General features: G+C 36.0%; 1 protein-coding gene across 4 annotated transcripts in view; it reads right to left on the bottom strand.

The window, feature by feature from the left end:
- Positions 1-282: 282 nt before the first annotated feature.
- The window catches only part of ACOX3 (acyl-CoA oxidase 3, pristanoyl), a 34523-nt gene continuing 12654 nt past the window's right edge, over positions 283-22151 (bottom strand). For 3 of the 4 annotated variants that reach the window (XM_048943703.1, XM_048943702.1, XM_048943704.1), the window contains exons 8-18: positions 16098-16194; positions 15521-15703; positions 13990-14112; positions 12361-12481; positions 11514-11633; positions 10760-10873; positions 10019-10134; positions 7162-7336; positions 6620-6687; positions 5929-6015; positions 283-1381 (exon numbers count right to left, since the gene is read on the bottom strand). In XM_048943703.1, coding sequence (XP_048799660.1) covers positions 1262-1381; positions 5929-6015; positions 6620-6687; positions 7162-7336; positions 10019-10134; positions 10760-10873; positions 11514-11633; positions 12361-12481; positions 13990-14112; positions 15521-15703; positions 16098-16194 — 1324 coding nt within the window. In that variant the 3' untranslated portion in view covers positions 283-1261. Of the gene's footprint in view, positions 1382-5928; positions 6071-6619; positions 6688-7161; positions 7337-10018; positions 10135-10759; positions 10874-11513; positions 11634-12360; positions 12482-13989; positions 14113-15520; positions 15704-16097; positions 16195-22151 lie in introns of those variants that run through there. The other variant, XM_048943705.1, reaches the window with a different exon arrangement.

Raw genomic sequence — 22151 nt, forward strand, 5'->3', positions numbered from 1 at the left:
CTACCTGATCACACTGTGTAAATACTTAAAACTTTCAAATACTGACACTTTAAAACTCCAGTTTGATTCTGCTCAAGTGAACTTCAGCACTCAAGTAACTCACACTTGTTTAACAGCCCAAGCCAAAAGTTAGCCAGAATTAATCATAAATAACCCTCAACTAACAAATGATAAATATTCTCCTTGGATTGATATCATTGTTTACTAAAAAAAGGAAAATAGAATTTAGGTATAACAACCACATCACTTCATAGACATAATAAAGGAAAATAGGAACCAGTTTTTCATTGCATTTATTAAATATATTTCACAGCATAAAATATTCAAATTTTCAGAATTTTGTTAGTCTGTTCCATTTCTGAAGAAAAGTATAAAAGTTAAAATTATTTTGGACTTCACATAGCTGAAAGAGAAAAATCCCAACACATTCAATAAAGCCTATCACTGTCACGTGTTCTTGTAACGCCATATTTATTACAATCCATCGGAGTATATTCTGACCCAAAACATAGGTGTGATTTGTTTGTCACCGTATCCCAAGCTTGACATTAGTTTTGCAGTAGAGAAAATGTTACAATCAGCAAAGAACGTATACGAGATTTTTTTGTTTGTACTATCTTACATTTTAGAATGTATGTATGAGTCACGTTCAATTACGTGTATTACTTGTATCTAAAAATGCAATCCTCTTCTGCACTGAAAGGACAATCCATTTGTTTAACACAGAGCATATGAAGTAAATTAGAAGTGCTTCAAGGACTTAAAGCAGCTGTGGGAAATGATTCCCATCCCCTTCTACAGGTTTCTCACTGTTGGTGTTCTTGATGCCTTTTTCCTTTTTTCCTTCAGATTCCCATTCATTTTAATAATATTATCCTAGAATCTTGAAAGAAGTACTTTTGTTCGGCTTGCTCATTAGCCCTAGTGGAAATGCTTGTTAATTATCTAACTTCTGTAATATGCCTGTGAAGACAAGAGAATGATTGGAACATTTTTTTTCAATGAAATAATCACTGTAAATCTTCATTCTGTGCATTTGAGTAAATATGAGCAGTCTGCAGATGTGTTGCTGCCTCTCCTGTCATTATTATGTTAAGAGTCCTTGAAACAAGCCGGACTTTATTTCAAAGTTACTTTAAAACTTGGCACTCCTTGATGAAAATCTCTTTCAATGTTTGACACACAGACTCATTTCCTCCTGATGTCTGAAATATGGTATCCATATCAGACCTATCCTCCAGCTTCTTTCAAGTTGTTTGGTTTACAGTCTTGAACTCAGCCTTCCTGTAACAGGTTTATTAATACAAAATTCTGCCCACCATGAAGGTCTGTTCAGAGCTTTGTTGCCTTGAAGGATCTCGGCCCACATATTTTTATATAACTGGGAAAAAAAAAGAAAAAAAAGAAGACTAGCTTACACAGAAAATAAAACCAGGAAAATTTCTGGAAGTTAGATTATCAAACATACTGGTTAAAATGAGACTGTGAATGATTTTCTAGACAATGAATGTGAATAATTATGTACAGAGAAGAGTAAAAACAAAGATAAAGCTCAACATTTCCAAGTGCTGTGAGAATCAGGTATTTGTATAAGTCATTTACACCATCCTTGGACTAACAACAGTAATCCTTACAATCTTTTATTTGCAATTTGACATGAGTCGTATTATCAAAAGTAGACTTCTGTTGTAAGCAAGGTTAAATTAAGCAAATCTTTGTTCTGTCCAAACCTGAAGACTGTGTCTGAAAGCACTCACACAAGTCTGTTTTTACCTTTATTTCAATACATTTCTGAAAAGTAACATAACTTATCTTCCAGATGTGTACTGCTCAGGCTGAACATAACAAATTTCTCTTATAAGCAGATTGTTAGCTCATCACTCTTCATCAATTTGAAATTTAATGTGGAACAGTTATAAAAAGTACATAAGAAGTCAATTCTGCAAAAATGTGATTTCAGAAATCTTTGCAGGTCATAATTCACTTAGGCTTAAAACTTTAAATTACTTTACAGAAGGAAGATGGCTGTATCTTCAGCAGTAGGGCTGAGCACAGTACAGTCCCACATTAATGTATGTAGCATAAAAGCAGTCGCTGGTACGAAGTGGAAAGCTTCTCATGTACATGAAAAGAAGGCTTGGCCCTATGTATTTGTGGTGATTTAAATAAATATTAACACAAAACATTTAAATATTAAATGCATTTTCACTATGGTTACATTGGCTAAATTTAACTATTTAATCCATTCCAAGCTCATTATTTAACAATTTTTAATTAAATTTGAAATAATGGAGATAATATATTTAAGCTGAGATTGTCCAGGCTTCTACGGCGGGAAACGTTGTCCAGATTATTGAAGCTCCTTTCAAATAAAATCTGAATTCTTAGTACTAAAAGCTGCCCATTGTAAATTTGGAAACATTTCTTCTGCTTATTATGTTTGGCTTGTGGCACAAATCACTCCAGGACTTGTACTAAAATGACTGCATTCATTTTTGATAAGTTGCAAAGATAGCTGTGAATAGAGAACTAACACTAGACAGGAGACAGGAGTTTTATTAAGTATTATCTTTGACTGAAGGGCTGGTAGCCTTTTTCAAATTAGAATTGAAAATATTTGCAAAAGTTAAAAGCCATGGACTCAGAGGCAGTTCAGCAAACCTTCCTGAATTCTACAGACTATGGGTTGGCCATCACTACTCAGAATTACCTTCTCAATATGACTTAATAATTTTGCAAAGACTTCAGCAAGTATTTAGTACAATAGGAAATCAGTAGTGTTTACAGTCCTATCTGCTTGTCTCACACTGTTCAAAGTCTGTACTGCAATTAGTGCAGGTACGGTTGGCTGATGGTTTCAAAAATCCCAAACTGCTGTGCTGCTGGGCTGAAGATACACGGTTGCTAGAACAAATTGACATCACTCTTTCACAATCGATTTAATAAACTAAAGAAATTCTGTAAGAAGTGCATAAATTGTCTTAACTTCAGTGATGTACGTAGAAATAAAACAGTCCCAAATTCCTAATACTAATCCCTAACATTAATAAGTCCCCATGGCTCTTGTATTTGTGGAAGAAATCAATCCAAACTTTTTGTTAGAGTGCACAAAATAACCTAAAGAGAGATAAGTAAAATCCATTACATGACAGCTTTATCAGCTACTGATAAGCAATTTCCAGCTGACTGCTAGAAAGGGCGTAGATCTTAGGAACAGATTACTGTGTGTTTGCCCCATATTTTATATTGTTGGCTATAGCATCCACAACTTCTGTGTGAGAGAGACTATCAGGCACAAACAGGCTTTTGGCCAATACAGACATCCTTAGTCTTCGTATGATGTTCCTCCTTTCAGAATTACCTTGGGAGTGTTCATAAATTTAAGCCTCAAAAATTTACAGAAAGGACAAAAAACTTTCCAGGGATAATTACAGTCCTTTTGTTGAGGTGGCTTGAAATGCAGAGCAAGCCCTTCCTCCTTTATTTGTAGAGACTGGGTTACCAAAGTAATTGTTCTGTTAGGTCAGCATCTCTTTAACATCTGGGCTGCCTTCTGTATTTCTTGATCACCATGGGAACAGTGATCAACTTTAGACATGAAGACACAGACAAAGAGTATTGAAAAGCATTGTGTACACTTGACTCAGCAATCCTCTCAAACTTCCTGGCAGTCTCCCCAGGCTGTAGTGATTTTCTGCAGGGTCTCTCCATGCTAAACCAAACTGCTGTACTGTGACATCAGTCTCTACATAACAGTTATCCCACAGCTTGGCTTGCTGAATAGGATTGGCCAGTAAGCAAGAATTTTGGTTTGCTGAGGCTTTGCAATGGAACACAGATCTTTAAATATGTCAGGAGAGAAAAAAAAAGAAAAAAAAAAAGCAGAGAGGCACTGTGACCTCACAAAGCAAATCCACGGTACAGCCACATCCTGAATCCTGCTTGTAGGTCTGGTTATGACCCCTCTGAAAGGATATGGATATGGCAGAACTAGAGGATAGATTATATAGTCAATAAAGTAAGGAGAGGTGCTGATAAAACGCGTTCTTTCACGTTTGTATTAAAATTAGAGATCTCTATAATAATGCTGGTCCTTGTATTGGCTAGTACCAAACTGCCACGTACTGCATGGTATGACACTTGGGAAGCACTTCCTGACAGGTAGTTCTTAGATGGTCAAAGCAGAGTAAAACAGTGAGAGTAAGGAAGAGATGCAGACTTCTTGTGAATCTATCACAAATCAAGTAAAACAAACAAACAAACAAATGTATTTTTGTCTTGAAAAATAATTATATTTTTAAATATTTAAATATAATTGAATAATTGAAAGAATAGATCTATCATTAAATGCTCCTTCCTATAGGCTAATAACTAAGCCACAAGTAAGTCACTATGCTGAGGTGGAACTCTCTTCTGAAGTTCTTCAGAATTATGCATAGTCCATAGTAGAAACATTTCTACCTTGAATACTCCCATTTATACATTGTTCTCTTCTGTTTTTATGCATTCAGTGTGATTATAGTTTGCCTCTCCTCAAAGGCAGGAATACAAAGGAATACAAAGCAAAGTGTTGGTGCTACTTTCCAATTTTCCTTCAGTTGTTGAACCACTGAGAAGAATACAGGAAGGAAGCTGGTATGACACTTGGGAAGCACATCCTGACAGGTAGTCAGGAAGCTGGTATGTGAAAGATGCATTTTACCAAAGGCACTCTGAGAACTGTTGTTGCAAAGGTAGCACTGTACTTGGAGTGCCTGACCACACACTCTCCATTCTGATTACTCCAAAGCAGTGTCTTCTTCAAGTGGAGACAGGTTTCAAAGTCACAAATAAATGGACACTGACTAGGGAACTGCTTGTTCAATGCAACCTATATACCAGAAGTCTGTGCAGTGACAGTTCAGGAAGATGACAGGATGTTTGCATTGCCTTGTTCTGTAAGCACCTTGAACAGTTCATCTCCAAAGAAATTCCAAAGAATGCTCTGAAAGCACAAGTGCTAATTCTTGATGGATTTACAGGTATACCCAAGATTAAATCAGATAGATAGTTTTTCTTTGGGAATCTATATGCACTTTGAACTCCTGAAGATGCATGTAAATAGCCAAAGAGATTTCCCAAAAGACTTTAGGTCAAAGGATTTAGCCCTCCTTCAGTTCAACACTATGAGCAGAAGCTTTGGTTGAAAGCACAGGTGTTTTGGGAAAAACACTCTGATGATTCAATTAAAATTCCACAGGTGTGAACTACCATGAACACTCTGGTTTCCTCCACTGAAGTTCAAAATATCTATACATTCCTTTCAAAGCTCTCTAGCATCATTTATGAGATTGTTTGTTTTTGGTGGTTAAGTATGCATTCAGAAGAGCTATGTGTTCTGTGATCAGCTTCACAAATTTCCCTGAGTAAAAAAAATGGAATTTGGACCTCACTCATCTCCAGAATCTGGTAAGTAGAAGTCCAAGACAGAACTCTTCTTAGGAACTCAAGACTTTCCTGAGCAGAAAATATGGTTCAGATAGATAACATTATTTCAGAGATATACCTTAAAGCCAAGCAAAGTCATAACAGTCAGTGGCTGAGAGAATTTTGGCTTTAGCATAGGTTGGTGGAATTGCATTGTTTATTTAAAAATAGTACAGAATGGGGAAAAAAAAAAAAAAGGAAAATGAAAATGAAAAAGAAAAAGAAAAAGCTACCTAGTACAATTGTTTCCAGACCAAAAGAAGTCAGATATTTAAAACACTGTAGCCCAAAGTTTCCCATCTGAAGCAGACAGCAAAAGCCTAGTATCATTGTATCATTAGAATAGAAAGTAGGACAAGAGAAAATGAGGAATAAGAAATTTGCTTATGTCCCTTTGTGCACATTCCCTTTATGAATAACACAAGAATAAATGGTATAGATATAAAACACAAGAAGTTTTACCTCCCCACTAGCTTTACCAATAGGAGAGTTGAGAATGAAGTCAGGAGGAGCAAAGACATCAACAAGGGCAACTGCGTCATCTTTCAACTGTTTAAAAGGAAAAGACACACATTTGGCAACTTCTGCAGTAGTCTATAATTACCTGTGAACCACAGAGCAGCATAAAGATTATTTTCATAAAGTACCAGCTAGAGGTAACTTGAGAGAAAGCCACAGTAAGATGACACAATTTACTTTGCTCTTTTTCCTTGCTGTAATTGTCAAAAAGAAGCTATACTTTAAATGTTTTTTTCCTTTGCTTAGGAGTTTTAAAGTATATTTTAACCAATATTGTACTGCTTTTACACATTAAAAAGTGTAGTCTTAAAAGCTTTTTTGTTGACAAAACTAATTCATGAGTTAATACAATAGTGAAATAAATAGAAGTGAATCACAATATTTTGCAGTCATTCCTATGGCAACAAATTAAATATCATTATTTTTTAAGTTATATTATTTTTTAGTTCCCAGTGAATAAGATAGGACTTGATTTAAAGTCAATCAGTTACTATTCTTCTCTTATATGAAGTTATTCAGAAACTCTTGAGTCAGTAACCCCCTAATTTACTCTTCCAAGTATGGAACAAATGCTATGTCTCCTTCACATACGATATTATTATTTATGCACAACAAACAATATTGAAATACTTACCCTGCTACAAAGCTCCAGAATAGCATTTTGAATAAATCTACCAGCTTGTTCACCTGAAACATAGCCACCTGCAAATATATTCACAATAACATTTTCAAAGAAGTTTACAGCAATTAAGATTACACTGATAAAAACCCTTTTACTAAGGACTTTATCCATTCAGTATTTGAGAGACTGAAAAGATGCTCCTATGTAATTGCATGTACTGCCTTTTGTTAATGAGATAATTGCAAAACCATTAGGCTAAGAAATTTGGATCCTCTGTTTTTGCCCCATGCACTTAATCACAATAAAATCTGTGAGTCCTCTATCATCTCTAACATAAAAGACAGTATTCTGGATTAATGTCTAGCTCCAGATCCCTGCTCCTGAAATTTTTGTCCAGAATGAATGTTTTAAATTATGTGGGCAATAAGAAAATGCTATAATCTAAATCCTAATAATGTGTCCCTCCCCTTGCTAAAATACAACATGGGGAAAGGTCTCTAATCTTAGGGCTATTACAAAATGACATGAACAGTGTACTCAGGGAGTTGTCTCACCTTGATAGAGCACAGCCAGATGTTTACTTAAAGACCAGAGTCCATACAGAGCACTGAGATTCTTAAGCACTGGCTGCAGAGTAGGTGGTATGTTGGGATCATGAGTGTAGTCATGGTATCTTTGTAAGACTGTTTGTTCAACAAAAGCAATGGCTAATGATCGACAGTAATACACCTTAGGAAAAAGCAGAGAAGGATACAGAACAATGAATACAAGGATACAATTCCCTGCTGCAAAATAGTGTTTCTGTGACGACATCAGTGGAGATTTGTTGACTTAGATCTGCTGATACAATCTGAGATTAAATAAAGTCTAAAAAGAAACTCCAGGAGTAAAGCCCTTCCACAATTTCTTTGCAAAGTTTAGTCATAAAATGCCAAATGAAATGCCCCTAAGAAATGAGATCCTAATTTTCCACTGTTTTCCATTTCCATTTTCTTTTCAATCTAAAGAGAGCACATACTGTACACCTAAAACATAAACAGTGTTTTGGCAGTGCCTGTTGCACCCAGACTGAACAGGAGCAAGTAGCTACATTAGAGAGAAGACCATGAAAAATCAGATCTGCTAAGTTCATGGTCATTAATAAACCTATGTAACTCTAAAATAATAAAAGTAGGATTACATTTATCTAGAAATTTATAAAGATGATAATGGGTTCAGTAAGCCCTTGAAAACTTACTACAGTTCATTTAAATAATAAAATCTGATCATGTTAGCAAGAGTGGATTCAGTGCAATATGTTTTAAAGGAACTATCCAACTAATCCTTGCCAACTATCTGATCAGAAAGGCAAGTCAACTTCATAGTCACTATTAATATGAAGTATATAACCTTAAGTGATTGCACTCACATAGAAAGACTTGTCTACTTTTATATACTTCCCCTTTAAGGTATGATGGTGTATGTCCTATGATGAAGTAGATGATGACTGAAAACATACAACTTGATGAACAGAAGTGGATTACAGAATAATTGTTGTGGCTGATTGCTGCAGCAATATGAAGTGATGTTTGCTTTTAGCTCATTTATTCACTTTGTATCATTTAGAATTATTCAATTAGTTTTCCTTTTTTTATTATTAAAAAATAATTGCATCATCTTTACATTTAAATTCATTGTTAGATTTTAAAAGGAACGTTCCAAAGATCACTGTCTCTTTCTTGATAACAGGACACTGGCATACTTACGCTCAATCTCAGATGCAAGTTTGAATTGCAAATGTTTACTCCCTGCAAGCTTAGGGATGATTTCCCCCTTACTAGATGAACTTATTTATATCAGAAGATTGCAATATAAGTTCTCTAATGAGACTGAGATAGTTCTCAATATTCCAAATGAAGCATTAAGAATTAATTCCATACTCTTCTCTCCTACAAATTCTATTTCCTCCTTTACTTACATTTCTGTATTGTTTCTATCCAGATCCTGGCTGAAAATAAATGGATCTTCCTACTTTCTGAGGTTGGTAATCTTCCAGCCAGTGTGAGACACCATAGGGAAGTAATATAAAGCACTTTTCCCTTTCTGCCTTGGGACATAGGTTAGGAATCTCCTCCAGATCTACCATACCAAGAGAAAACACTGGGCTGACAGAGAATTGTTTCTTCGTGCTCAGAAATTTTAAAATCAAATATGAATTAAAGCACAGGTTGGAAATCCTGTTTGAATGTTTTCGAGGTATGTTGTTTAAAATGGCAAATCCTCTTTTCCTGGAGACAAATTGTAGGAAGAAAAGAAAACATAATGACCTGGGCTGTATCAAAGCCTATCTGAGAAGCAGTTGTGTGCCTACATTTCTTTACATTTTAGCACAATGAACATAAAAGAGAAGTGAGGTGAATAACATTCATACTGCTGTGCATTTCTCTAACATGTTGAATCTGGCATCAGCCTTAAAAGAATTGGCCAGGTGACAAGTAATCAGATTTGAATTTCTGGAACTTATTTTGCCTTCAACCAGAAGGCAACTCTCATTCTGAATTTGACCCCAAAGGGCACCTCTAATAGGCTGCTTCAAGGGCTAGAATAGGAAGGGCTACCTCCACCATTGGCTTTATAGATACCATTCCTTTTTGAAGGCAGGTTGGCTTTTTACAGGTAAAGAGTTGAATATTCCTTCCCACTGCTTTTAATGAGCTTTGCAGGTTAAGGTGAACCACATTGACCATCTTCAGGGAACAGATTTCTCTATTCAGTGACAAATGGCAAATTTTCTTTTCTTGGATGCAAGCCAGTTTCTCATGGAGGTAACAGAAGGATTTGGGGACTTTAGGGATATAAACTGAAATTTGGAGTTAAGCCACTACTAGCTGTTAAAACTCTCTGGTGAGAGAGTGGATCTGCTATTTGTAGACTGTCAATGTTTCCTTTTCAGGTTCCAATCCTGTCAGTCTGGTATCTTTCATGAGTACTTTGCACTATAGAAATTGGAGATGGAAATGACCTATTAGGTCATCTAGTTTACCTACCTGCCAGAGCAAGATTCTTTCCTACAGTATGTATTTGGCCACAAGAGCAGATGGAGATGTAATAATCAGATGCCACAGTAGATTTAATAGAAGTAGATTTAGTTTTCAGAAGTTGTGATATCATACTTACATACACCACCTAGCATACGCCTGCAACTTTTTTGAAAGGAAATATATACTGGAAAAGTTCTGCTGACCATAACTGTCCTCTTTCTATCATGTTCAGTACAATGCAAATGGACAGGAATTACATATTATTAGTTAGATGATTTGCTGCCTCGTGCTTGAGGAAATTTTACTTAATGACACAAGATAAAAAACAACAGGATCTGGCAAATGTGAATGAAAATAAGCAAGTAAAATAGGAAAGCTGAATAAGCACTACCTGACAGTTGTTTTTTGCCTCAAAATCACTGTGCCCAGACTGCTTCTCCTTTCTCAGCTTTAGGTCACTTTCTCGGAGCAAGTAGCAAACCAGCCATTTATATGCTGCTAAAGGAACTGTGCAAAAGAGAAGAAAGCCAAAATTCTTAACACTGACATTTAAAATGCTAGAATTCACACGCAGATTCTATTGCAGTCTCATTTGTCATCTGAGATGAAATGTGAAGGTGTTGTTAATTAATCCATTAGTGTAACACTTTGCCTATTACTGCAGCTGGAATAAATAAAAGCTGAGTAAGATAGATTGTAAGGATAGAGTGATGACATATCATGCCTGTCCATACACCAGTTCTAACTGAACCAAAGCAAAAAGACAAGGTATATACACAGTTCAGTTTTGACGCAAGTATTTTCTGATCTCATGAATTTTTTTACCTTGTTATATTCTTTCCTATATTAAGACTTAGGTCTAGAGGTACTTAGTCTCTTCTGACAATACAAAAATAGAAGCAAGCCTACATTTTGTGAGCCTACCCCTTCACTTGAAAACAATGGTATAGTGGCAAAAAGTCTAGATCACAAATGCTATTCTAGAATTCTATTTTAAAATGAAATGCATTTTAATACATTTAATAAAAAGAAAGTCATCAAATAGTAATGTGACAATGCCTAATAATCTCAAATCTCTGAGTCTGAAAGGAATTTAAGATATACTATGAATTGAACAACACCAAAAGGATACCTGAAGAGTCCATGCAATCATCAACACTATTGGCTTTGAATTTCCAGCCAATGATATGATAGTAGTCTTGCAAAAAGTTTATTGTTCCAAGAGGAGATTCAAAAGACACTTTATCTGAGAAAAAACAAAGAAAATAAAACTGACTTACAAGAAAATAAATCAGACTCTTTCAAACTAAAAGCACACTATAAAGCCATGCATCCTCTTGATAGGTCACATGCAATTAAGATACAATCCTCATTTTATTATGGCCTAATCCAGGCCAGTGAGAATTGGTAGACAAGTGCTGAAGAAACAAACTGACATCTCTGCCTATGAGCCTCGTAAGATTCAATTCCTATCTCTAACTTTTCTAGCCAGTGAAAAACACTGCTAGGAAACTAAAACAAAATCATTTATCTACAGAACTACAAAATGTACTGACAGAGGAGACTGCTACAAAGTCAGCTGATATGACTTTCAGCAATGTTAGTAGTTTCACTGAACTAAACTACACTTCTAAAGAAATAAGATATTACTTGACATAATTAGGGATGGCTAAACATCTAGCTAGCTTCTGCAAGACTAAGGACATTTATTGCAGCACATTTCTGTGTATTTGTGAATGTTATCATATGATGGAGTCTGCAGCACATTATTTATGCTCTACAAAATGATTAAACGACTATCAGTTGCTTTCAGTTGGAAAATACCTCTTAATTCCATTATTTACTCACTGCTGAGTCCAACACATGATTCCAGAATCAAAACTTACTTCTAATGCAATTCATCCAGCTCATTAAGTAGTTGCTGGTTTGCTGAAGCAGGACATTGTTATCACCCTCATATGTGCAGTTTGGATCATTATCATTCCGGATTTCACCCAGACGATTCACTTTAAAAAAGAAAGTGCATATTTTAATACATTGTTATATATCAATGGAAACTCTGAGGGATTAAATAACTATTCTGTGACAAAATGTAGAATAGCTGTCTGTTCCTGTATGTACAGACATTCTTACCAACATGTGAGCTTGCAATTTCACTGTTTAGTTTGCGAAAATGAATACATTGTGAAGATTTTAGAAATGCTTGGCATTCATCTTAGAAGGGGAATTCTCCTCAGTAAAATTTGAGTCTTTATTTTCGGAACTAAGACTGATTCATACAGACCCTTATTCTGTCCAAATGCTGGTGCAGATACTGCACAGGTTTAGTCCTTTTTTTTTCCTACTGTCAGGTATAAAATAAATGTTAAAATACAGATATAATGGAAAAAGCCCTTTTTAAACATATTCCTAAAATTCAGACAACATGACACAGGTTTAGACTACATATTAGGAAGAAATTCTTTACTGTGAGGGTGGTAAGACACTGGAACAGGTTATCCAGACAGGTTGTGGATGCCCCCTCTGGAAGCATTCAAGGCCAGGCTGGATAGGGCTATGAGCAACCTGTTCTAGTAGGTGGTGTCCCTGCCTTTAGCAGGGGGGATGGAACTAGATGATCTTAATGGTCTCTTCCAACCCAAGCTATTCTATGACTCTCTGAACACCAGTCAAATTACATGTGAATGTAAAGATTCTCCTTCTGATCAGTGCATGCAGTAGTTTGTGACTTACTGGCAAGGTAACCATGTCCTCCACAAGCTTCTCGACACTCCTGGGCTGCCTGCTGAGCAGTCCAAGAAGACAGTGGTTTGCTGGCAGCAGATAAGGCATGAATCTCACGTCCCAAATCAGCCTTTGTGAAAATCAAGTTGCAAGTCAGTAATAATTTTTCTGAGATCTATATAAGTGCATTTTTTTCCTTTTGCTTCCCCCCAGAGTAACCTCCCACAAAAGTTTTTGGATACTAACATTCTCATATAGGACAGGAAACATTTGTGCCAGGGAATGGACATATGGGTAGGTGGCTGGGATGTGCTACTGACATGGCATTGCATGGGACAGCTCACTGATAACCTCCCAGAGATGGAGTGGCAGGTGGCTGAAGGTAGCTTGTCCAGAGAAAGCTTCTGCCTCTCTGTGATATAAACAATCCCTTTCTCTCAGGTCAACAAGGGCATATTTACATTATTTACTCCCTTCCATGGTCTTCACTGATCTTTTAAGCACCATTTTTGCCAAGAATTTGAAAACTGTAATGATCCCCCCCAAAGTTCCAGAGAATTACTGTAGCCTGCATTTACACTACTAATGATGGCCTTCCTTTAAAGAATGCTTGGAAATTCCAAACTGCAAAGAGTTTCTGGAAATGCTGGGTGAAATGAAATGCTATCAAAGACAATTTGAGAGCAATTCTCCATTTTTGTTTGTTTCTTTCCCTTTTATCCCCTCTAGAACAAAAGGAATTTATGAGGATTAAACTGTTAAAATTGTTACAAAGATTCAGATTTTTTCTACTGCAATATTTCTCTGAAGGCCAGTATTTTGCCTAACAGTCGTGAATGGACTGGAGATCTCTAGAGATAAAATATTAAACAATCAAATAACATTAAACAATCAAACAGACTCTTCTTCTGCTAGAATACCTAACACTAGCACAGAAATCCATCACAGACCTTATTTTAGCAGGAAAAATATGAATGTTTAAATTATCTTAGCAATACACAGCCACTGTGTAGGCCCTAACAGTTAAAACTGTCAAGATTTAAATACATATATATAATTTATATGCTAAAAAAATTCATTCTGCAGTTATTTTGGCTGAGAATCAGTCCTTGCACAGAGACCAATAGATCAAACTACTTCATTTATGAAGGAGTAACTTCTGATGGACTGAGTGGCTGAGAAATTCAGCATTAAGACTCAAAAATCTTAATGTATTTCTCCAAAAGAGTATTTCCTAATGCTAGCATATGAATTGCAAATTCAAGCCAGACTTACATAGTCTGTGCAATAATTAAGAATAGCATAATTTCAGAAAGCTTTTGATAAATACCTTCTGCAGTACCGTATTCACAACAGTCATAAACTGAATTTACATTATCATATAATTACAATAAACAGTTCTGCAAGGAAGCATAGTCTTAAATACCAGTGAAACCAATAAAACTTTAACCAATCCATCAAAACTCATTTGGGTGCTCTTCTAAATGCAGCTTTATCCATCACTTTGCATTACCATATTTCTGAGATGTCACTCTTGACTGTAAAATGACCTAAGACTTCTAAGTAGGTCCTTCACTTAAGAGTTTCCAGTCTGTTGTACTAAGAACTCAACTAAGAGGAAATGTTTAAGTATCTCACCTGTCTCTGACTCTTTTGCTTTGTCAACAAGCCTGCATAAAATTCCACAAAGTTCTCAAACAGTGATTTGGAGAAATAATCTAAGGCATATGCAGCAGCCAGATATGGAAGAAGACGCCATTGCTGGAATAATAATTAAACAGATTTGATTATTAGTTGATAAACATATATACTTTACAGTTTTATATACATAACTATCTCATAATTTTGAAACAACACATTCATTTTTACTTTGTTCAAATTGATGAACTGTATTTTATAGTGAAGACAAGTTAGCAATAGGTCTTTATAAACATAATTTAGTGTAACTAGTCTATAAATAAATTACAGTTACACTATTTCAGTCCATGAATTTTATGAATTTCTGATAAACATCCTGTTAAACCAGTGCAAAAGTTCACTGTAGCTTTGGGGACCAACGACATATTTTTTCTCTGTGTTTATACAATGTCTGGCATGCCAGGGGCCCGTCATGATTCATATGTTTCTTCAGTATCAACATCATGGAGGGTGCAATTATTTCACTTCTTTGTTAATTGCTGAATGTAGGTTAGTGCTTGCTGCATTCTGTGAAAAAAAGCACAGGGCTGGATAGAAGAGAAAATAACATCTTAATGTGTAAATCAGATGGAAGTCCATAAAGGAAAAGGGAAGCTGCTTAAGGAAGCTTTTGTGGTATAGCATCAAGGGAATGAGAGGTTCAGCAAGCATAGCCTACAAAATAGGATGAATCTGAGCAAACCAGAGGCTTAAGGAAGTGGGATGTTGCCCCAAGTTCATTCAAGTAAGAAGGAAAGAAAGCAGCTTTTGCTAAAGTTCACTGAAAGCTGTGAAAACTTTCTAAGTTGCAAGACTAAAAAGCCTGCAAAGCCTGGGGAAAAAGAAAAGGCACTCACTTTGCATGCACAAACTGGCTAAGTCTGTTTTTAAAACTTCTTATATAGTGAACTTTCTCTTTCAATTGATCTGAGCTCTCACTATTTCCCAATTTACTACTACTATTCCTGTTTTATTGTTTTTCAGAACAAAAAGTGTTTTTCATCTGCATATTCTTTGGAAAAAAATAATGGCTATATTCCTCTCAAAATCAGTGATGGCTTGAGATATCACCACAGTGAATGTCATTGATTTGTATGCTTTTAAAAAATAAAGTCTAAAAAAGAGAAAATGAGGGTAACTGCAAAAGATGCACTGACGTTTTTTACACTAGTTTCTTCATCAATACTTTTTTGTGTGCATAAAGAAGAGTCTTTCTCAGAAAAGGTTATTGTTTTAGAAGACAGATGTTTCTAGATATTCATATTTTGTTGTATTTTAGCTATTCCAAGAACTTATCTGGAAAGCCAAATCAGGCCAAAAGCAGTGTAAAGAGGTCTTGAGTTGGACAGAACACTCAAAACTGCACAAGATGTACATTTCAGATGAGAAGGACAACTTTAATGTCACCATCTCCAGCACTGCTATTTTGATTTGCAATAGCTCTGTGTGTCGGTACATAAAAATCTACAGATGCAAAGTGTGAAGTTTTTACCTGTGTTTGATACTCAATAACAGGTATTTCCTCTTCATCAGTCGGTCCAAACTGACGGCGAGTTGCAGAGAAGCGAATGGCTATCGATAAGGCAAGCTTTAGATTGGTTGCAGAAACTGCTGTGATCAGAATTCTGCCAGTGGACAAGGATCCAAGAGCTGCACTAAAACGCTCCTTAACATCCTAAATAAATAAATAAAAAGCAAAAGCTAAATGGTGATGCTAATACTTCATTGCCTGCCTCAAAGATACAATTCTGGTCGAATGATCAGAAGCCCAGTGGACTGGGAAATTTTTATTTACTGACACATTCAGTTAAGCTGCTCAGAAAAAATCCAATGTAGTTTCTCTAAGCTACTATTGGACTGCCAAGGTAGTTTAAATAGCAGGAAATAAATAAAACTAATTAGGTGAATTGAATCATCTCTGAAGGACAATTTGAATATCAGTATTCACATCAAACTGCTTAACCAGCCATTTAGGTCAAGGTATCAAGCACATCCCAACCTATGAAGGCCGCATGCTCAACCTCTGTGTATTTAATGAACTATATTAATGAAACAAAACTGATTCATACCGTGAAAGAACTTGAGTATTTTCCTTCAGGTGACACATCTCCAGTTATATTCAGTATGTTTTCTTTAGGTATCCTGACATTGTGGAACATGGCAAACCTGGTCAAACAAACACACAAGTAACTTAAAATCTACCTTGGAGTAGAGTAGAATGTCTACATTACAGAAAAAGAAAGTCACAACAAAAACAAGACTGTACAGTACTTATCAGTGAATCCATCAAACCAGGGAAGTAATTTTCACAACGTATGCCTGAAGAACAAAGGCTTTCATACTCAGGGCAGTAGAGGAAGTTCAAGCTGGGAAATGATTTGCCATCACTCTTAACCTCGAGGCTTTTTCAATAATTAAGGTGATGCTTTAAAAAGAACACTGAGGGAGCCTTTTGAGCAACTCCGTAAGTAAATAAGTAAAAAAAGAACAACTAATGGAAGAGCAATGTATACTCTGCGAGGGGAGAGACAGTACGTAAAGTTACTTCAAAGTTACTTATTAGAGACTGTATACGAAGTCAGTGCAACAGACACTTTCACCAACGACCTACAAACCTGAAATGAACTTTCAGTCTGTTTGAACATAGGAAAGTTAGTTATCTCAGTTTCAGTTATTAAAAAGCTTGGGAAGTTGAACAACTCAACTTCCTTCTCCTGCTCAGAACTAGACTGGACAACTCTAACTTCAAAAAATTCCTCACCACAGGAAATTCTGCTGAACCAAATGGTTTACTGGCATACTGAGGTGCTGTCTGGAGACAGTATATACTTTGGAACAGAGACACTACATTGTAGTGACTCTAAAATACAGACCTGTAAAGTTCTTTCATATTATTTGTAATACAAACGAGGACCCAGCTGAATTAGTGCAATAAGAAGGAACTGAATGGAGACCCTTTCTTTGCTTAAACTTAAACTAGAATTCCTATTCCCCAGAATGTACCATATTAAGAAGGAATGAATGACATTGTCTTTTCTAAATTGTTACACTCTTGCATCAGCTATTAGAACTGGCAGAATGTCCCAAGTACTCATATTCTTCAGGAAGAAAGCATATGAACCGTCTCACCCAAATGGGCAATACAACTTGGCTCAACAGCAGTAATATCTGCTCCACGCACTAATATCTCAGCATCTAATAGCACTTGAAAAGCTGTATTTGTAATCAAAGCAAATTCCTTTTGCTTGCCAATACAGACTGATCTACTTAATAAGGCCCATGAGATCGAGGTCTTTCACATTAATAAATTACATACAGGCTGCACTGCTGCACATGCTTTAAAATTACAAGTTGTTTCCAAGGAAACATATCTGCATACTGAATTTATTCAGCCTTAGAGATACAGAGTATTTTCAGACTTAGCCACAGAGAAGAGCAGGCTATCCTAACTGGACTTACCCATTCTAAGAAGTGCTTTGTTAAGTGCATGTTTCAGTGAGGCAACACAACTTCATAACACAATCAAATTCAGCATTAACAAAAAATATCACATCCACCTTTGTTAATATTTCTGCTTATCACTGAAAGTAAAAAGTCTCATTCAAAAAAGATCATTTGGTTAAATTCACTCTCTCCACTCTCTATAGACCAAATAAAATCCATCACATATAAAAATGTATAGCAACTCTGTTACTTTTTAAGCAATAGCATGCCCATTAGATAGAACTTGGGGGGTTATTTTTATTATTACTCATTACGTTAATTTCAAGTGAATGTGCATGGCAATGTTTAGGCTCCTAGTTCAGTGCTCTGTTTTGCTAGTTGTGCATCTGCAGAACAAGGAGGAGCTTGCTACTAAGAGCTTACAAACTAAGCATTAGATTATAAGCTACAAATGTATTCAAACAATAAGGCAGACAGTGACTACTGGAAAATGCTTACAATCAGACATATGCATAAGGTAGCTACTTCTGCAGCTTATTGTTACCTACAGTCATTTTGATTTAAAAAGGCATACTCTTCTTATAATCACTTTTTTCCATAGCGAGTGAACCATAATACTAAATTTCCAATTATTATATAACAACCTATTTTCTGAATGTGAAAATTAGCTCATATACTAAGACAGTTTTTGAAAGTTCAGATTTTTTCTTTGATAATGGCCATGAGAGATTATTATTTCCTTTTTCTGTAAGCTGCTATCAAATTAGAGGCATGTACAATGGCAAAAACTTCGAGAAGCCAAGGATTGAGGCAGAATTAGCAATTAAAAATCCTGTAGGAAATTCTCACAAATAAAGAAATATGATCTATTGTCTATGAGTGTTGAAAATAAAAGCAGAACCTTATAGGACCTGGGAGTTAGGCAACCTTATGAGTTGACTGCCAAGTGCTGTTATGCTCCTTCTCCAACAACTTTGCAATTTGAAAATGTTAGACATTCCAGCCAACTTGAACTTGATATCGGAACATATTAAAAATAAACAGTAAGATTTAATGAAGTCAACTATTACATTTCTAATGGTTATTAGCCTAGGAAGCATAATGAACAGACACAGACCACATCTGTCAACGCATTCAGGGGAAAATCTCCTTAAATAATTGAGAAAACGTAGAAATGTTTTACAATAATGGAAATGTACATACAGTCATGGGGATATCAAGTACCAGTAAGTTTGGAAAATGGCTACATTTCACGTGGTGATGACAAGACCATAGGCTTGAAAGCTGCCCTACTTAGGGCCTCTTCTACATAGCAATTAGTGTTTCTAAGATTAAGACCCCTCTGCAGGAAAGACAGATAGCTGTCACTTCAAATACGTTTCAGAGAGCTCTAAAGAAATGTGAAATTTTACAGAATCTAATACATGTGTAAAACAACTGTATTACATACATTTCTACCTAGATTAGAAGAGCAGAGTTAAAAACTATTCCAATAGTAGCATTTTTGTTTGGGTTCTTTGGCCAGTAGTTTAGGGAACATTTCAAGCAAAGTTAATCTTCCTGACTTTAAATCATGCAATAGTAATTCATCTGGTGTGCAGTAATGCTGATAAAAAAAAGAGCAGCTGGAAAAGCCATGAGCTTCTCTTGCCAGTACTCAGTTAATAAGCTGTTACCTATGGTACAAATAGCTCAAATATGCTTCGGTGAATTTCAAACCCACACAAATGCATTTCCTGACAGCTTGTATTATTGACTATGTTAGAGATGGTACACCGACAGTTTCTTCCATCCTTCTAGGCACAAAAAGGAGGCAGATGAATGGAAGACTACAAATCAATGGCTGTTTATGGGACACAGTAAACCTTGGGAAGAAAAATACTAGAAAGGTTTGTTGAAAAACTTGTAGAAGAGAAAGAAAACACTGCATATTCCATACTGAAACTCACAGAAAGGTTAGAGCTGAGCAGAATTACAGACAAGCTGGGGAAATCTGCAAGGCAGAATTTAAGCTCCAGCTTCTATAAACAGGACCCTAATCTAAGAATGAAGGTCTGCAACAGAAATGCCCAATAGTAGTATTAAAACAACACAGGCCTCCTAATCCTATCTTAATAGACTTCACGGAGACACTAAGACCCACTCACCATAAAGTGAGTGAGTTTAAGTGCCAGTCTGGCAAGGAGTTCTGAATGTGTAGACTCATGCAAAAGTCAAGAGCTGACACAGCTCTGCTGAGGAAAAGAAAACAAAAAAGGCCGTCTGAAATGCAGTGCAGATTTGAAGCCTTAGCTCTGCTGGTGATAAAACAAGTGCATGACCAGATCTGAATCCCCCTTTTCCCTTAAGTACTGCCAGTGCCTGTTACTGAGATATGCATCTCAATGTACTGGCTGTGGCTATGCAGTTTTGAGGTACTGGAAAATGACAAAAATGAGGAGATAAGGCAGTTCTCTTCAGCATTGTAACATCTTAGCAATGTGCACAGTATTGCATGCATCCACACAATATTTCACCTTGACTCCAGAAACTAGGTGGAAAGGGCAAAACAGGGAAATATCAATAATGCAAAGTCACTGTTTTGACTTAAATTGCAAATACACAAGATACGTCTCACAAAATATTTGGTTTAACTTTGAAAGTGGCACTGTTCACAAAGATTGATGATAATAAATTCAGATAACTTAAGGCATTTTTAACAATTATTTTTATATCATAGCTGCTTCATTATTATTGCTCTTTACACAATTGTTTGTGACTCTGGCCAGAAACTGGAGGGCAATAAAAAATACAGACAATTATTACTTGCTTGAGAAGCAGGACTGATCTCTACACTTGCTTTCTTATTTACATCCCTGTATTGTCCCTTTTCCTGTACAGGAACAGTCTCTTCCGTGGCCTTGCAGTGAACCAGACCTGACAAATGATCTGTTTGAAAACAGACTGTATTTTTGTCAGATTAATTTTCAGACAGTTCCAATGCCCTAGCTGTGTCCACTGCACAGCTACACAAATGCCTGTCCAGCACAAAGGAAAAGGCAGTGTGGGAGTAGAAACAAAACCCCAAAGGAGCATAGTGCACAACTTATCTTCACCAAATTCTACTTTGGATTGTAAAATGCAGCTCTGAGAGACTATTTAGGCTCTAATATTTACAGCTCCTACTTTCTTAGTAAAATAACTGCAACCATTAGGAAATCTAAGTAAGATTTAAGGGTATAAATACTTATCTATACAAAAACTCTTTGAAGGAGCACGCTTTTGTTTGGTCTATGCTTAAAACAGCAGAAGCAGAATCTTTATGAATTACTGGCACTGAAACTGAAATACTACTGAACACATGATAAATAAATTAATTAACCATTTAAAAGACTTAATACAAAGGACTTGAGGATGTATGAGGCATTATGGCTTCTCTAGCATGCAAGGAATTGCAGTTCTTAAAGCCCAGAATACAGTCTCTTTCCAGTAGGGATTCTTTTACATCACCTACTGCTTTTCTGACCAACAATTCCCGTTTACCCATTCCCTCTTGGGTGCTGTGTTTGTTTTCCAGTATCCAGAACACTGAATCTGGCTTCAGACATTGTTAGAGAGCACAACTGAATGATTTTGCAGGCTGTATGTGCAGAGAGATCGCATGTTAACTGTATATGAAATGTTAAACTGCTAGTGAAAAATTTTCAGTTTTCTGAAGTCCATCATTATAATTACACAATGCTAACAATTCTCCTTTGTCCAGAAAGATCCTTTTTTCCCCTACAAAAAAAAAACAAAAACAGTTTGAATAAATAGCTTTCTCTTTGGCACTAGTTTGCTGTACCTTTGATAGCTTAATTTGACTTGTTCTTCATTTACTATATTTTTTGTACACTCAGCAAACCGTATGCCTGCTAGCAGCAGATGCAGCTGAATGAGCTCACAACTTGCTTTACACAGACTGGTATGTTCAGCACTACTTCAGAAACAGAGAATTAATTTTCAGACTCTTTCCTCATACTCACTTAGTTGTTTTCTCTTTCTGAATGGGGAAAGCAGCAGTTAGAACCAGACACGAAATTGGTTCACCACTGATTTGGTGCCAATCACTTACTGATGTGCACTGAAGTAATGGATAATATTGGCAGTGCTACTGAACCACAGTAGACAAAAACAAAACAAAAGCCCCAAAACCAAAGAGGAGAAACAGAAATGCACATCAGCACTTACCAAAGCTCTTGTCTTATGTCTCTCTCCTTTCATACCTGCCACACATATTACGGAAAAGCCCCTGACTTCCAAATACTCAGGAGCTTTTAGTAACTGTTTCTTTTTTTTGCCCCAGATATTTCAATTTTGGGACCTCAGTGATCAGTGCATTTCAAAAAGTGCTGGACGTCTTTGTATTATGAAAATGAAGACTGAAGCACTTGCATCCTCTGGTGGCAGCCTGATTTATTTTTTGGTAACAAAACACAGAAAGAGCCTAAATTTACCATAAGAAAAAAATTGTACTTCTGTCTTTTATCATGCATACATATGTTACAAAACATTTTTTGAACGATAGAAAGGAACAGATTTTAAAGTGCTTTAAAGTGATTTTGTCTTTTTTAATAGGTAGCAGAAATTACATTGATTTGGAACGTATGTGATTTTAGGATATTCTAGCAATGATGCTGAGAAAGACAGATTCTGAAGGA

Source organism: Lagopus muta, chromosome 4 (assembly GCF_023343835.1).
Source record: "Lagopus muta isolate bLagMut1 chromosome 4, bLagMut1 primary, whole genome shotgun sequence".
Lineage (NCBI taxonomy): Eukaryota > Metazoa > Chordata > Aves > Galliformes > Phasianidae > Lagopus > Lagopus muta.